The 14448-nt window shown below is 36.6% G+C and overlaps 2 protein-coding genes across 2 annotated transcripts; both read left to right on the top strand.

Moving 5' to 3' along the window:
* Nucleotides 1–229: 229 nt before the first annotated feature.
* PCOAH_00053640 (SICA antigen) lies at nucleotides 230–3496 on the top strand (the record flags this gene model as incomplete). Its single annotated transcript, XM_020062144.1, has 6 exons — nucleotides 230–334; nucleotides 464–1185; nucleotides 1363–1567; nucleotides 1709–2329; nucleotides 2397–2438; nucleotides 2735–3496. The coding sequence occupies 6 exons, from the start codon at nucleotides 230–232 to the stop codon at nucleotides 3494–3496; spliced, it is 2457 nt and encodes an 818-aa protein (XP_019917577.1).
* A 1836-nt stretch (nucleotides 3497–5332) lies between these two features.
* Nucleotides 5333–6583, top strand: PCOAH_00053630 (SICA antigen; the record flags this gene model as incomplete). Its single annotated transcript, XM_020062143.1, has 3 exons — nucleotides 5333–5352; nucleotides 5799–5814; nucleotides 6155–6583. 3 exons carry the CDS (start codon nucleotides 5333–5335, stop codon nucleotides 6581–6583), a joined length of 465 nt encoding a protein of 154 aa, XP_019917775.1.
* Between the last annotated feature and the right edge of the window lie 7865 nt (nucleotides 6584–14448).

Here is a 14448-nt window from a genome sequence, read left to right as displayed (position 1 = left end):
TTAAAAAATGAATAAAAGAAGCGAAAAAAAAAGGAACGACAAAGGTAGTGAAAAAAATGAAAAAGTAAACAATTCCGCACATACTACTTCTGGAAGGAATCAGCCAAAAAATAAAGATTAGAACGGAAAAATGTGCTACACATAGTATTCTATGATATGCCAGTTCTATGTAATAAATAAGCAATGTTGATTTTGCATTCATTGAATAATGTGGTAAAAAAAAAAAAAAATGGCTCCACAAAAGGATGATGATAAAGATAAGGTTTTTGGCCCTTTAAAGGAAAAATGGTTAAAGGAAAAAGAATCTACATGGGGGAAAGGGAAGCCCGCGGAGGTAATATAATATGAGCAACATATAGAGAATAGGTGCATCAATGACCTGAATGGTGTTATTTTTTTCTGAGAGTAATCATTACTGAGTTCACAGTAGAAATATGTATAAATGCATTATTCTAATTTACAGACTCAATTAATGGCAAAAATGAAGGAGCTCTTTAATGAAATTCTTGCAGTAATGAATATTGATGAGTATAAGGATACTGCTCAGGCAGGTTGTGCAGGTATTCGAATAGGAAAAAGGGAGATAATGGCTGAAGAAATGGACGTGTGTACCTTCATTGTGAAGAATTTGTGGAATATGAAGAAAATAAGGAAAGGTCAATGCGAAGAGAAAAATATGGAAGAAGAAATGAAAGAACACTTATACTGCGCAATGATGAAAGCGTGGTCTTATTTGTACCTACAAGATCACTGCGATAGAACAGATGCTGTATGGAATGCATTTAGTGAAATGAAGAATTTCAGCAAGGTTATTTATCCTGATGGGAAATGTAAAGAATGTGTGTATGGGCTGTTGGAGCCTATGAATGTATTGGGACAGCCAATGTTAGCAACTATTCTTGATCTTATAAGGAGTAAGAGAGATGTTATGACATTAATAGATAAAGTACCAAAAAAAAAATGTCCACCACCAAAACCGAACAATGTTCTACCACAACAGTCACAACTACCGTCAGCAACAGGTCCAACAGGGTCAACAGGGAATGGTGATAATGCAGCACGTAGTGCAGAACCTGCAACAAATGGTGCAACTAGCACAGATTCTGGACGTGGTGAGGGAGACTTTTTATTAATTCTCGGTCCAGATAATCCCACAGTAACAATAGCTCGTGCTCCAAGTGGCAGGTATACTTACAATTACTTATATATATATATACACATACACATATATGCTATATATATATGTGTGTGTATATATATATTTCAAAAAATAGTTGTGCGAAAAAAAAAAAGTATAAAAAAAAGTATATTTTCTCTCTCTCTCTCACACTCTCTGTGTGTTTTTTTCCGTCCTTCCTGTAGATCAAGTAAAAATGAAGATGCTGTAGTTCTTACATTCAGTGGAGGGGGACCTCCTGCAACAGTCCAACCTGCCACAGTCAGTTCATCACCATCCTCAGGTGGTGGCACCACCTGCAAGAACAGTGAATTACAGAAGCGCTTAAAGGAAGTAACAGATAAATGGTTCACCAACAGGGGGCGCGATCCAACGCAGCAGATACATTGGGTAAGTTAAAGTATTATCTCCTATAGACAAGAAAAATCCAATGAGTAATACACTTTGTATATATTAGGAGGAGGAATAAGCACTAATTATATACACTCATAAAGTATACATATATGTTTCGCCATTCCATTATTTATGTAGGATAGATTTTGGAATACTGACGTGAAGGAGAAATTATTGAATGAACTGTCTCAAGCTATGACCAAGAATGGCCAAACTGATAGTAACCTGTGTAGTGCCATGAAAGGGGCAAACAAAGCAGCATGTAATTACTTTGTTAGTGGTTTAGAACATATATATAAAATTGAAAAGGGGGCTCACGGCAATGATCAACAAATGAAGGAGGATAACCTAATATTCCATCGAACTGCGTCATGCCTCCTACTGAACGCTTATGCCGATAAATTGAAGGAACTGGCAGAGAAGAAGGACCCCCCCTGTAACATAGACAATGGAATAAAGCATGCCTTTGATGACAACAAGAACATTTGGAAATCTGCATGTACAGGCGGTGGCTGTGTTCAATGTAAAAGGGAACCAAATTTGAAATGCAAAATAAACAAAGAAGAAGTAAAGGACAGGGTGAATAAAATGCTCAAAGAGAAGGAAAGTGAAATACAACAAACTCTAACTAACATATGTTCAAAACCACCTGTTCCACCCTCCAAAACCACATCCCAAGCAACAAGTACCAAGGATTGTAAGGACGGTGATACTAATTGTTTGAATCAGAAGGTCAACCAAATGTTCCAATCCCGATGGGTAAGTAACAGTACTTCTTTATTTGTCCTTCTTCTTTCCTTCCCTTCTTTCTCCTTTATCTTTTAAGGAAATATTTTTCATGGGAAATGGAACATGCATTCCACTCCATGTAAGGAGTAGTAGTGGTTGTTAGGTGGTTGGTAGGTGGGTTGTTAGGTGATTGGTGGTAGGTGGTTTGTTAGGGTGGTGACAGGTGGAAGGAACGTTGTTAGGTGTCGTTGCTGGAAGGTTGTTAGGGGTGGTGGTAGGTGGGTTGTGTAAGGAAGGTTGTTAGGGTGATGGTTGGTGGAAAGAAGGGTGTTAGGTGGGTTGTTAGGTCGGTTGTCAGATTGGTGGTGTAAAGCATAAGTATATATATAAAAATGAATATATTCACATGTCCTACTTTTTCATTCTTATTTTTAGGGTGCAACGAATGATCAAGTGTATGGCCTGTTTCAAGAATTCAATAGGGAACTAAATGAGAAGGATCAGGAGGATGGTTATACAGCCGTTTGCGACGAAGTCGTACAAGGTCACGGCGTCACCCAGAAGGAACTTCACAATTGTTTTTGTAAAATTCTTATGAGAAATTTACGAAAAGTAACGTCAAATGATAGTACCTACAACTATAAGAACACAACGTGGAAAGTGCACACCATGAAACCGAATGGACCATGTGATCTTTTGAATTTATGGCTAGTTCTATATGGATCAAAGTATGATATAAGCAAAGAGAATATTGAATATGCATTCAAAGCAATAACTAATTTAAACAAGGAATTTCCCGAAAATAAATATGAGGATTGTGTATATACTGGAAATTTTTCAGTAAACGAAGCGAAGGAAGGTGTTGGTTACAGGGAGATTTATAAATGGTTTCTGAATTATGACAGTGAAAACAAAATGTGGGCAATAAGTAACGAGAATGCGTGCAAGAGAAAAGACGGCAAAATCAATGGACACCCTAAAATCATAAAGGGGCCAGTAGAAGACGCAAGTGAAAACTTGAAAACCAAAGCAGAGATCGTTATTAAAGAAATAGAAGATGGGCGTCTTGTAATTCAAGCAGTTGACGAGGAATTAAATTCCACTAAATCACCACCCCCCACGTCCACTTCCACTGGTTCGAATTGTTCCAATATAAAAATTGAAGGACTTGAGCATGGTGAAGAAGGTATAAAATGAGTAATGTATGAAAGGTGTTTGCGTTGAGGACATATGAAATATGTGTTAGGGTGTATTCTATTATAAGGAAAATGGTGGATATATATGAATGACGATGATACAGTCCTGTTCACATTACCTTTGTACTATATTTGTAGAGGAATGGGAGGAAGTCTTCACAGAATTTTTCAATAATGCAGCAAGTGACAATACACAGTATAGTTTCAAAGAGTACAATGCATTAGTAGCTATGTGTGAGGACCAGGAGGATCCAAGTAAATATAAAACTGAAGAACGTAGACATTTCTGTAGAGATCTTATAAAGAACATATTAATTGTAATGAACAATAAATTCCAATGCGAAAATGAAGATTATAGTGGAGCGAAGAGGAAACAGTGCGTTAAGAAATGTGACCTACTGAATATGTGGTTACTAATAATGGGAGACCGCTGTGTGCCTATAGAAATTGTTCCTGAAATTTTTAAAGGAATAAATGAATGGGGGAAGGTGTTCACAGGAATAGATAAGGGTATAGACTGTGTATATGGATCAATAAGCGGTTTACAGAGGAATGGTGAAAGTATATTAAATAAAGTTTTAGAATGGTTAAAAAGGAAAGCAGAGGCAGGATGTTTTGGACATATAAATAAATATGGTGCCTGTGTGAGGGAAAAGGGGCAATATGCTGTAGGAAAATGGAAAGGACCAGGTAGTCGTGGAAGGAACGAAGCGTCGCAGGAAAAGTCAGAAAAGTGGGTCAAGGAATTAAAGGAAGTTAAAGAAGAGAAAGAGGCAATATTAGAAGGAATAAGGAAGGACGCGGTGAGCACAGCACCAGCCCTCCAACCTGGTGGTAGACCAGCTGGAGGAGGGGGAGGATCATCCTTCTCCCCTGATGAAAGTAAGAAACCACCAGTACCCATACCAGAGAAAGCACCCCCAAAAATACAGGTGCAGGATCCTAATCCAACTGAAGCAGGTAAGACCGCAGCACCTTCTAAAAAGAAACCTACTAAGGAGCGGTGTGCTAGTGGACAGGTAGATGGTGACGGGGAGGAAGCTATGAAATGTCTTAGTCTGGAAGGTGTTTATGGGCCAATAGTGTCGTCCACTCCTCCTCCTGATGATGAGGAGCACGAAGCCGATAACATGAAAGGCACAGTTGGTAGATTAGGTAGTAAAGTAGCTACTACTGAAATTACGAAAGACGAGACTAAAGTGTCTTCAGACCCTATCGTTACTCCTCTAGGTCCAGACCCCCAAACTGGAGGCACCGACACTGACAAATCTACACAGCAAGACGGCCATTCTGCCCGTCTTGCTCCTACCCCTGCACTTAGTAGAGACCCTGAACCTGGACCACAGGCCGCTGGAGGAGGAGGTGGTAGTGGAAGTGGTCATAGTAGTAGTAGCACTGGTAATGCAGATGCTAGTAGTCCACCAGCAGCTGAGGATTCTGGCCATGGGACACATGGTCCAGGTTCACAACCCCAAGCACCCGCATCCCCCGTCCTTCCAGCTCGACCACCCCCTCCACCACCCCCAAGAAGACCCTCCACACCACGAGCAAAAACAACAGCAACAACAGGAGTATCGTCACCTACAGCTATTCCACTCAGTAACAAGATAGACCCTTCTAATCTTCTTCCTTACGTTCCTACCATTCCTGTGTTCCTTGGCATTTCTGCTATGACCTACCTCCTTTGGAAGGTAAGAAAGAAGAAGTATAAAAAGAATATAAAAAGGAAAAGAAAAAAAAAGAAAAAAAAAGAAAAAAAAAGAAAGAAAAAGAAGGAATAAGAAGGAAAGAAGGAGTTCCTTCTTAAGGCGGGAGAAAAAAAAGGAAAGGAAAAAAAATGAAGGAAAGAGTGAATGAGTAAAGGAGTATGAAGAATTTTGCATTTTAGGGGTGTGTGTAGGATTTAGCATTTTAGGGGTGTGTGTAGGATTTAGCATTTTAGGGGTGTGTATGTAGGATTTCGCATTTTAGGGGTGAGTGTAGGATTTCGCATTTAAAGGTATGTGTAGGATTTCGCATTTAGGGGTGTAATATTTAGCATTTTAGGGTGTGTTTGTAGGATTCCGCACTTAAGGTGTATGTAGGATTTCGCATTTAAGGGTGTATGTGTAGGATTTCACATTTTAGGGGTGTACGTGTAGGATTTCGCATTTTAGGATGTGTGTATGTAGTTATTCGCATTTTAGGGGTGTGTGTAGGATTTCGCATTTTAGGATGTGTGTGTGTAGAATTTCGAATTTTAGGGGTGTGTGTGTAGGATTTCGCATTTTAGGGTGTGTTGGATTTTATATTTAGTATTGTAGGATTTCGGACTTTAGGGTGTGTATGTAGTATTTCGCATTTTAAGGTGTGTGTGTGTAGAATTTCGAATTTTAGGGGTGTGTGTGTAGGCTTTCGCATTTAGGGGTGTAATATTTAGCATTTTAGGGTGTATGTGTGGGATTTCGCATTTTAGGCTGTGTAGGTTTAGGATTTCGAATTTTAGGGGTGTATGTGTAGGATTGTGCATTTTAGGGGGTGTGCAGGAATAAGCATTTAGTGGTGTGAAATTTCGCACTTAGCTTTATTGTAGTATTTATTGTTCTTAAAAGCAGGACTCCACAACTTTTAAAGGAACATTCTATTTCTCATTTTTTTTTTTTTTTACCTTCTGTTTCAGTATTTTTCCGTACCCTTTAAAAGAAAACGTCACAGAAGTGTTCATCAAGTACGTGGTCCTCCAAGTTTGGAAGAACAACTCCTTCCTCATGTGGACGACCAGGCAGATGGTCCACGTGAATATTACATTGTAAAAGAACGCAAACCTCGTTCTACGCCTATAAAAAGGAGGAAAAAACGTGCTCATAGCCGTGCTGGTGTACGTCGCCGAATGATTATTGATATCCATTTAGAAGTCTTAGACGAATGTCAAAAGGGGGAATTACATTCGACGAGGGAAGACTTTTTTGAAATTTTGGTTCGACAATTTATGGGAAGCAAATTTATGAAGGAAGATGTTCCTATGGAAAATGTCCCTAAGGAAGAAGTTCCTAAGCAATATGTTCCTGAGGAAGAGGTTCCAAGTTCAGATTCTGGGTTTGGGGCGTAGTAAATATTTTTTCTTTTTTTTTTTTTTGTTTTTTTTTCGTTTTTTTTTTTTATGGTAGATAAATTGTTTACTTTCATGTGTACCTGATATAAGTGGAAGAAAAAAATTTTTTTTACCCTATTTTATTTTGATTTGTTTGGTAAAATTTTTTTTTATAGCAGATTTAAAAAAATGCTTATTCATTTTGTTACAAAAATTTTTATGCTTGTAATTTTTTCTATCTTTCTTTAAATACCCGTATATTTTTTTTCGAAAAGATGCGTATTTTTTTTTTTTTTTTTTATATGTTCCGCGCCCCTTTTTGGGAGTATTCTTCCCTTCATGCAGAGTTATTAATACATACAAATGTAGGAAGAAAAAATATGAAAAAAAGAAGGAAGGAAAAAAAAAAAGGAAAAAAGGAAAAAAAAAAGGAAAAAAAAAGAAAAAAAGAAAAAGGAATGGAGGAAAAAAAAGAAAGTGTCTTCTTTTTTTTGTTCCTTACACTGCATATAAGCTCTATGGTGGTTATTTATGTCGCTCCCCCTCTTGAGGGGGAGGGGCACGCACTCATTCAACATTCCAAATTAGTGTTACATTCCAAATGTGTTACACAGCGACGGTGTTAGATTACATACTACCGTAACCTACATTCGTTCTTTGTCGATGACCTCGTGTATTATTATTATTTGTGGTATTTGTTCCTGCTCCTGTTCGTGTTCCTCTTTTGGGTGATCTATCATATATGGTAGACACTTCTGTGGAATCTGCTATGGTTGAATCCGTTGTGGAAGCCTCTGTAAATGTGTCTATTTCACGCCCGGCAGATCTTTTTCCTCTTCTTCTTCCATTGAAATTGTTACCAAACCAAGAAGACCATGGTTTATACTAAAGGGAAGGAAGGTTGTGTTAGGGCTGGTAGGTGGAAGGAAGGAACGTTGTTAGGGTGGTGGTAGGTGGAAGGAAAGGTTGTTAGGGTGGTCGTAGGTGAAAGCAAGGTTGTTAGGATGGTGGTAGGTGGGTTGTTAGGTGGAAGTAAGATGTTGTTAGGGGTGGAAGAAAGGTTGTGTTAGAAGTAGTTGGGGTGGAAGGAATGATTGTTAGGGGTGGAAGGAATGATTGTTAGGGGTGGAAGGAATGATTGTTAGGGGTGGAAGGAATGATTGTTAGGGGTGGAAGGAATGATTGTTAGGGGTGGAAGAAAGGTTGTGTTAGGGGTGGTGGTAGGTGGGTAGGAAGGGTTGTTAGGTGGGTGGTTCGTGGAAGGAAGGTTATTAGGGTGGTGGTGGAAGGAAAGAAGGTTAGGGGTGGTAGGTGGAAGGAAGGTTATGTTAGGGTGGTATGGTGGTAGGTGGATTGTTAGGGTGGTGGTAGGTGGGTTGTAAGGGATGGTGGTGGTAGGTGGGTTGTAAGGGATGGTGGTGGTAGGTGGGTTGTAAGGGATGGTGGTGGTAGGTGGGTAGGAAGGGTTGTTAGGTGGGTGGTTCGTGGAAGGAAGGTTATTAGGGTGGTGGTGGTAGGTGGGTTGTTAGGGTGGTGATGGCAGGTGGGTTGTTAGGGTGGTGGTGGCAGGTGGGTTGTTAGAATGGTGCTGGTAGGTGGGTTGTTAGGGTGGTGGTGGTAGGTGGGTTGTTAGGGTGGTGGTGGTAGGTGGGTTGTTAGGGTGGTGGTGGTAGGTGGGTTGTTAGGGTGGTGGTGGTAGGTGGGTTGTAAGGGATGGTGGTGGTAGGTGGGTTGTAAGGGATGGTGGTGGTAGGTGGGTTGTAAGGGATGGTGGTGGTAGGTGGGTTGTAAGGGATGGTGGTGGTAGGTGGAAGGAAGGTTGTATTAAGGGTGGTGGTTGCTGTAAGGGAAGGTTGTTAGTGGTGTTAGCAAGGATGATTGATAGGGGTGGAAGGAGAAGGTTGTTAGGGTTGGTAGGTAGGTTGCTATGGGTGGAAGGTAGGTTGTTAAATGATTCAATTTTTTTATTTTTTAAATTTTGAAATTCTTGGATTCTTACTTTGTATAATAAGAAAGGGGTACCTATGGTTGCTAAGGTACCAAAGATGGAAGAAAGGACAGTGGTAGTGGTGGAAGGAAGGTTGTTAGTGTGGGAAGTTTGTGTTTCATCCCTCGTCTGGGGACATGCCGTGCAGTCCTGTGCCTTAACTTCCACTTCAGGTTTTGGAGGACACTGCAATTCTTGTAATTTTGCTTGAATTCTCTGTTGCCTGGTTGATGTCCAATATTGCGTACAGTAATCATCACTTTTGTGGCTTGTACAATGTGCAGATACTCCTTTATGCGCTGTACCAATTTCACTCAGATAAACAGAATATGCAGCATTACATGCGTTCCTCTGCTCCCGTGTAAGAGTATATATGGTGTTATAGTCATAGAGGAATTCATATATTGTTTTCATATGTTTGAAAGTGTCCCAAGGGATGTTGCCAGGGCAAAAAAGTGTACATCCACTTTCCCCATATGTTTCTTTTATTTTTTGACAAATAAAAGGTAACGTGGTCCTGAAATGTTCCTTTATATTAAGACCCTCGGATAATATATTTCCTATCCAAAGGAACAGAAATTGACAACGATTACTATTGAATAAGCTGTCATTCCATTTGTACATGTTGTCCACATAACACACTGCTTTCTGAATTTTATCAATGCAACTTGTCTCAGTACTACTTTGTAGATAACTCTTAATTTGACTCGCGCATCCATCTGTACAGTTTCTATCGCTCGCTCCAAATAGATCATAGAAATAAACCTTCGAATACAGTTGATTTGAAAGGTACTCCTGCAAATGTAAAGTTGACAAGAAAGAGTGGAATATATAAATATGTGTATTTCCAATGTGTTTATCTACATGATTTTTATTTCATTCATATTGTGTGTGTGTATTATTGCATAGAGAATAATGTATATATTATATATACATCATTATTTATAATGGAATGGTAGGAAGAGGAAAGGAAGGAATGGTCTAAGGAAGGAGGGGGTCTAAGGAAGGAAAGAATGGGTCTAAGCAACGGTCTAAGGGAGGAGGAAGGAAGGAGGTCTAAGGAAGAGAAGGAGATCTAAGGAAGGGACTAACCTTTAATGTTGTACCCTGTGCTTCTGGTGACATTGTTTATGTGTGTTGTATATATTTTCTTCTTCTGTTGTTGTTTATGTATATTTTTGTGTACATGTAATAGAATTTATATATTGAAATTTTTCTTTATTTATACATTTAGTATAGGGAACGGAAGTATATAAAAATTTTGCTTCTTTTATGATTGTAAGTATATGGAATTTTTCACTTCCCTTAATTAGTACACACTGTTCAATTTTCAAAGTAACATAGTAGTATTCTATGTACATATATATTAAATACTCATGTATATAGTTCATGCAGATGTGCTGAAGTAATAGAATAAGGAAGGAATAGAAGTGCATATTCCTTATACACACCCTACATTCCGTACTATTTAACCTTATGCGATTATTTGGAACACTATACAATTATTTGCCTCACAAAGTTATTGCTTATATAAGAACATAATATTTCCTCCCTTTGAACAAAAATATTATGATACATTTATTAATTAATGTGTTTATTTTATGTGCTATAAGAATTAATAAAATATTTCTTTTACCATATATAATATAGTACATATATGTGTAGTACGCTGTTCATATATGCGTGTGCATAGAGAGAATACATTCTACTTCTCCCCTCCCTTTATTGTGCACACCTATTCATACTAAGTAGGATAGCTCAACTCACAAAGTACATTAATTATATATATAACATAAAGAACTGCATACATTATTAATAAGGAAATATGTGTATTTCTGCATTAATACACATTGCCATACACCTCTTTCCCATAAGATTCCAATAATAACAACCTTCCCTTCCTTTTTATTTCTCCCTCCCCAAGAATGGTTATTCATACTAAAGAAAAGTGGTTTATATTAAAGGAAAAAAAAAAAAAAAAAAAAAGGGGTGTTAGGGGTGGAAGGACATAAAAATATGAGTTCTACATACATACATATATATGTACATTCTATATATATATATATGCTATATATATGTTATATTCATTATACTTCCTAAAATACGAAGTAATTATTTTTTTTTTCCCCACACACGCATATATGTATATGAAAAAGATTTTATATATATATGAGAAATTTGCGTATGTAGAACCACATTATTTCTACATTAGCAATTTATATGTTTAGAATCACACAACAGACATATTAATTCACTAATTTAATGTTGCCATTCGTTCATTCCATTCGTTTAATCCATTCGTTTAACCCATTCGTTTAATCCATTCGTTTAACCCATTCGTTTAATCCATTCGTTTAATCCATTCGTTTAATCCATTCGTTTAATCCATTCGTTCATTCGTGTCCATTCGTAGACATTCTACATTCGTTTTAATTAGAGTTTAGGGTTTTTAGTATATAAGTAAGCACATATACATATACATATATATATATATACACATATGGAAGGTAAAAAGATTATGTGCTTCTACATATATGTATATATATATATATATGTTTACACATATATATTTACATATACACACATATACATATATACCTACACATATATATATGTGTGTATGTCTAAAGTACAGGAAGGTAATGTTGTTCCCCTTTCCTCCTCCTCCACTCTTCCTTAAAAGTATGTTTTCTCCTAAATATGTTTTCTTCTTCCTATTATAATAATATTAATAAAGAATTGATTATATGTATAAACAGACAGTACAGTTTTTCACACAAAATTATGTGTGTATTCGGAAAAGCATTTGTGTATATTTAAGGAAAAAAGAAGTGTATTAGGAAAAAAAAAAAGGAACAAACCTTGTAGAATATTCATAATATACAACTTCATATACAAAAAAATAGAGTGCTATATAAAGGGTTCATGTACCAGATTCATCAAATCCTGATATAATGTACAACATTGTTCCAACAAAAAAAAGGTTGGAAGAAAAAATAAATGACACAACTTTTTTATTTCCTACTCCTCAGCTGCCCTATTTCTGCAAGTTCTCTTTTCCTGAGACATTGTTGTATTTCTTCATTTTCTGTGATACATTTAATCCAAACTTTCGAACGATAGAACCAATATAATATGCCAAAATAAATTAAACCTAGAATTGCAGGAACTGCAAAAATCATTACGCCCACCATAATTGGGTCCGGATTATTACTAAAACCCTTTGTTAGAATAGAAAAAGCAATTGTGACCACATTAAGCAGAATTAATGGGTACGCAACTGAAGAAGTCAACATAAGGGGTAATAGGGTTCTATTTTTAATTTTACAACATGCCAATTTACTAAGCAATTTCTTTAATCCATTACATACACTTCCACTTTTTGTTTTATTCTTCATATATTGTGACCTACGGGACTGCTCCTTCGAATCCAGTTCCTCACATATTCCATCAAGACTGCTGTCCTCATAAGAACTTCCATTGTAACTACCTGAGAATGTATGTTCCTGTTCCGTTCCTACTTCCAGTGCAGTACTTAATGATTCGCTAAGACTTCCATCTAAAGTGCCCACTTGGCTTGTTCCCCTACCATTATTATTACTTGTTCCTTTCTTTGATGATGTGCTTATTGCATTCACCTAAAAAAAAAAGAGGAAAGGTGATAGGGGTAAAAAAAAAAAATTTTTTTTTTCCTTTTCTTCTATTTTTAGTGAAAGGAGCGTAAAAAGTTAGCTGTAATGAATGTATGAAATTTTTTTCTTTAGGTGCGTAACAATTTCGTATCTTACATGGTGCTGGTTGGTACATGGCGCGAAATAGCAGAAAAAGAACAGGGTATAGGTAAGTATGAGTATTGGAAGTTTTACGGAAGATATCATTTTTTCTTCTTTTTTTTATTTTTAAAATGAAAGTAGTTTAGAAAAAAAGTGTATTCCTTTTTCTAATTTACATTAGTAGATTGTGTTATTATTTTTTTTTCTATATATTTTTAGTAAACATTAAATAGAATCATTCCTGTGTAAGTATTATTCACGCTCAGCTCCTTCTTTTAAATTTTAATGGGGTGTGTAAAAGTGTACTTCTTATTTTTTTAAATTTTAAAATTAGAATTTAAAATTAATTGGAATGTACAAGAATTAGTACGAAAAATATAATAATTTAAAAGAATGAAAAAAAATTGAATTTATTACATTTTATACTCTTTAAAAATTAAGTTAAACGAGTGGTCAATATTTTTGTATAGAGAGAAAAACAAATAAATAATGTGAGCACTTTTTTCTCTCTCATTATATATTTGTTGCCTCCACACTCCCTCCCCATTCTACTTCTTCTTCTAACGGTGTGTAATAAATGAAGGAGGAGCAGCAAATTATGCTCACATATTTTGAGCATTAACATTATATATGTATATATATATATAGATGTGTAGTTGTACAGCGTTGTGTTGTATATGTGCATGTGTTTGCGCATGTGTTTGCGCATGTGTGCTCGGAATTTGCTCCCTTTATTTTAGATACAACGGTGAAAAAAAAATAAAACAGTTAGGAAAGGAATATTTTAGTTTTCTTATGTGCTCAGAGGGTGCAATGTTTTTTTTTCCTTCTTAGGTGTACACTGTTCTGGTGCTTAGGGTTTAGGGGTTAGGTGCAGGGGCTAATGGAATGCTTTTCTGTATACTAGGATTAACTTTTATAAAGTACCATGTTCCACTCTTGTCCATTATTTTTGTACTTACTTCTACTTATACGTGTAATAAATGTACTTGTTGCATAATATTATATATGTGTGTGTGGCACATTTCATATATATAGAATAACAACAATATATTTATTTGTTTGTTCCCTTTCTTCTTTTCTTTATATATATATAAAATATTGCACACACCCTACTTTATAATGAATGCACGAAAAAAAGGAAAAGGGCAAAAGGTAGGGTAACACATTGCATAAACTATTTATAATTAATGGAAGGGAGGAAGTAGGAAGGGCATGACATTACACATTTAATGGTGTTACATTTAATGGTGCATGGATTGGTGTCTTACATGCGATGATAGCGTATATTATTCCGGCGATTTGGCATATTTGTTCTTCCTGTTCTTCTGGGTGGTCGTTCACCATTATAGATGGTAGATGCTGCATCTGTTGTAGATGCTTTTGTAGCTACTGTTGAGTATTCGCTTGAATCCAACGTTGAGGCACCTTCGGTGAATGTGTCGAATTCTCCCCTAATGGACCTTTTCCCCGTTCCTGTTTGTTTACTTCCAAATTGTGTACGTAACAAAGAAGGTAAGGAAGTGTACTAATATGAAGGATGAAAGGAGGCGGGTTGAAATATGAATTACATAGATGTAACATATATATCTACATACATATATATATATGTCCATATATATACATATATATAAATATATACACATATATATACATATACATCTATATATACGTATATTGGTATATTTGAAATATATAGTGGTAATTGTATGTACTATTACCTTATATAAAAGGAAAGCAGCCGTTGGTACACCCAATACGCCGAGTATGGAAGAAACAATGTTTGCAGTGGGGTTCGCTTTAGATGCAAAGTTCAGTTCTAACTGAACGTTCTTATAAACGGTAACATCCTGGCCAGTTTTTTCTGATGAAGTTGTTTGTGGTGCTTCATATGATCCACCTTCTGTTAAAGTGAGTGGGTTTTGACCATTACTTACATCAAAGGTGTTCCTGAATTTCCTACAGTAGGGATCTTTGTCCCATTTGGCCCCTTTGGGTCCTTTATCCCCTCCGCTATTACAATCAGTAAGTACAGCTTGAAATGCTGATTCTGCATTTTGGAGGTGGTTGTAATAACCTTGGTCGCAGGAGTTGTAAAATTGATGTAGGAGACCCCTTATTTT

Source organism: Plasmodium coatneyi, chromosome 14, assembly GCF_001680005.1.
Source record: "Plasmodium coatneyi strain Hackeri chromosome 14, complete sequence".
Lineage (NCBI taxonomy): Eukaryota > Apicomplexa > Aconoidasida > Haemosporida > Plasmodiidae > Plasmodium > Plasmodium coatneyi.
Note: the sequence above shows the minus strand (reverse complement) of the source record. Positions and strands in the feature narration are given on the sequence as shown.